This window comes from Colobus angolensis, unplaced genomic scaffold, assembly GCF_000951035.1.
Source record: "Colobus angolensis palliatus isolate OR3802 unplaced genomic scaffold, Cang.pa_1.0 Scaffold8, whole genome shotgun sequence".
Classification (NCBI taxonomy): domain Eukaryota; kingdom Metazoa; phylum Chordata; class Mammalia; order Primates; family Cercopithecidae; genus Colobus; species Colobus angolensis.
The window spans coordinates 16,091,030-16,094,472 of record NW_012121820.1 but is presented as its reverse complement, the minus strand read 5'-3'; the positions used below and the strand labels follow the sequence as shown (position 1 = coordinate 16,094,472).

At 45.2% G+C, this 3,443-nt stretch overlaps 1 protein-coding gene across 1 annotated transcript in view; it reads left to right on the top strand.

Moving 5' to 3' along the window:
- Positions 1-360: 360 nt before the first annotated feature.
- Positions 361-3,443, top strand: part of CTNNBL1 (catenin, beta like 1) — a 177,636-nt gene continuing 174,553 nt past the window's right edge. The window contains exon 1 of the mRNA XM_011929066.1: positions 361-726. Coding sequence (XP_011784456.1) covers positions 697-726 — 30 coding nt within the window. The 5' untranslated portion in view covers positions 361-696. The remainder of the gene's footprint in view (positions 727-3,443) is intronic.

The following is a 3,443-nucleotide window of genomic DNA, read 5'->3' as shown; positions in this document are numbered from 1 at the left end:
AGCCAGCACCATCTGATAGAAATTAGTGGGAACCACAAATGAGAGCCGTATGTGTAATTAAAAATTTTCTACCAACCACATTTAAGAAGTAAAGAGAAACAGGTAAAATTCATTTTATAATATATGAATTTGACCCAATATATCCAAAATATCATTTCAACCTGTAATCAATATAAGTCTTAGAAATCTGGTGTGTATTTTATTTACACTTATGGCACATCTCACTTCGGAGTAGCCATATCTCAAGCGCTAGGTAGCCACATGTGGCTAATGTGTAAAGTGTTGGAAGGTGCAGTTGGCAGCGTCAGTCTCCTTTTCTGTGAAATGAGGATAAATGACTGGAAGCTAGCGAGAACGCACACCAAGCACCCGGCACTCCGCCCTGGACCCTGGAGGCGCGCCTTTAAGTTCGGTTTCTTCTGGCCCCTGCTCTCCCCTCCCATCCTTCCTTTAAGTCTCTGCCCCCGCTCCCTCAGGCTCCAGGCGGAAGCAACCCTGTTCCGAATGCGGCGCGCTTTACGGCGGCGCATCCTTTTACCGCGGTGTGGCCGCCTCGCTTGTCGCGCGCACTTTTGCCCTATTGGCTCTGCGGCCCCGCTCGCCGCACTTTACGGCAGTGTGGCTGGAGCGGCGGCTGAAGGGCCTGCGGTCTGGGAGTGAGTGCAGGGAACCGGAGTATTTGCTGGACCGGGTACCATGGACGTGGGCGAACTTCTGAGCTACCAGGTATGAGGGGCAGGGAGGGCCGAGCGACCGCATTCTCACCTGGGCAGGGGTCGCAGGGGCCAGAGCCTTTTCATCTCACCTCCTCTCGCCTCACTCCCGGGCCCTCTAACTTCTCATGCCACCCAGGGTCTCAGCCCTTCGTTTTCCTTTCCTCTCCGAAGCCCTCCTGGGCCCTTTCGATTCATCCCTTCTCAAGACCTGAACCCTTCACCTCCTCTTCCTCACCCTGGGACCTGGTTCCCTGAAACTCCTCTGAAACCCCGGACCATCCTTTTTTCACTACCGTGTCCTCTCAGCTCTCATGTCCCCCCAGTCATTGAGGTGATGGTGGTGGCGGCGGTGGGAGCGCCCTGATCGCTCTTGGATTTGATCTCCAGCTTCTCCACTGACTGGCTGTGTGGCTTTTGGACAAGTCATTCACCCCATCTTTGAACGAAGTTTTTGTATCTATATGGTGGAGACACTAATAACTGCCTTAGTAGAGTTGTTTGAGGACTGTACCGTAAACTGATGTATATGAAAGCTGGTTTTAAAGTGTGGAGAGCTGTGCTTGCGTTTACTGCGATTTGGAGGAGATGTTGGGAATTCTAGCATGGAATGAGTTTCTAGGAATCTTGCTCAGGGTCCCCCTTGGCTAGGATACTTGTGGGGAAACTATTTGGGACCTAGAGAGCAGAAAGGACTTGTCCAAAGTCCCTCAGAAACAAGGAGCTGGAATTTGAGCTCAGGCGTACTGACTTCCACCCCAAAGTTTTTCCCCCGCTTTGATTCCATAGGAGGGTCATTGTGGGGGGCAGTAGAGCTGCACTGCCGAATGTGATAGCCACTAGCCACATAGGCTGTTGATTGCTTGAAATGTGACTAGTCTGAATTGAGAAATACTGTAAGTGTAAAGTCACATTTGGGTTGGAGATTAGTATGGAGAAAGTAACATTTTTATATTGATTACATGATCGTACTGATTATATCAATTACATTGGTTATTGGTCATATTGATTACATGATCATATTTTTGATAATGGGTGAAATCAAATATACTTAATTTTAAAATTTTTATTTTGTTATTTAGAGACAGGATGTTGCTCTGTCGCCCAGGCTGGAGTGCAGTGGCACGATCATTGCTCACAGTAGCCTCAAACTCCTCGGTCTAAGATATCCTCCCAAGTAGCTAGGACTGCAGGCGGGGCATCATATGCTTGGCTGATTTTTTAATTTTTTGTAGAGACAGGGTCTTGCTATGTTGCCCAGGCTGGTCTCAAACTCCTGGCCTCAAGCAGTCTTCCCACTTGACCTCCCAAAGTGCTAGGATTACAGGTATAAGGCACCACACACCACACCCAGCCAATAAAATATGTTTAAAACCAATTTTAACTGCTCCTCTTGACATTTTAATGTGTTTACTAGAAAATTCAAAATCACATATATAGTTCAGCTTATATTTTTGTTGGACAGCTCTGCAATCAAGAATAGGTGATTAAGAGCCATGAGTCTGGACCCCTAGGTTGCTGGCAATCTCTGTTTTGCTACTAACTGGCTGCTGTAACCTTGAACAAAATACTTAACTTCTCTGTGCGTTGGTTTCCTCATCTGTAAATGGGGGACAGTGACAGTAGCTGCCTCACAGGGCTGTTGTGAAGCTGTTGAGAAATGTAAAGTGTTTAAACAATGCTTGCCAAAGAGTAAACATTCAGTAAATATTAGCAGTTATTTTCATACCACTCCCTCCGCCAACATACAAGAAATTGACCCTGGATGCTTAAGACATCATGGGAAAGAAAAATTCAGCATGGGGAGCTATATAGCCAAGAGATTTTTCTTTTAAAGACAGTTTAATTGATCGTGAAAGACGAAGGGAAATAGGCAAGTTATTAAATGAGTGATTGTATGCCTGCTTGGAATTTCTAGAGTGGCTAGCCCATTAAAGCTAGAAAAGGTTCATTCATTTGCTCAACAAATATATATTGAACACCTACTGTGTTCAAGGCAGTCTATCCACTGAGTATATAACACTGAATAAAAGACAAGATTCTTGCCTTTGTGGAGCATCTGATGGGAAGTTACAAGATAATAAGTAAACAAGACATTCAGATTGTGGTGAGTGCTAGGAAGGGAATATAGCAGAGGATGCTATACAATTGCACTGCTGGGTATAGTAGCCACTAGGCACACGTGATTCTTGAACACTTAAAACGTGACTAGTTTCGAATTTAGATCTGCTACATGTGTAAAATACACACTGGATTTCAACGATTTAGTATGAAAATAATGTACAATATCTTTTTTTTTTTGAGTTGGAGTTTCGCTCTTGCTGCCCAGACTGCAGTGCAATGGCGTGATCTCGGCTCACCACAACCACTGCCTCTCGGGTTCAAACGATTCTCCTGCCTCAGCCTCCTGAGTAGCTGGGATTACAGGCGTGCGCCACCATGCCTGGCTGATTTTGTATTTTTAGTAGAGACGGGGTTTCTCCATGTTGGTCAGGCTGGTCTTGACTCCTGACCTCAGGTGATCAGCCAGCCTCGGCCTCCCAAAGTGCTGGGATTACAGGTGTGAGCCACCGTCACTGGCCACATGAAAATAATGTACGGTATCTTAACTTTTATGCTGATTACATGTTGAATAAATAACACTTAGGATGTATTGGATTAAAGAGAATATATTATTAAAATTGATGTTGCCTTTTTAAAAACTTTTAAAATGTGGCTACTAGAAAATGT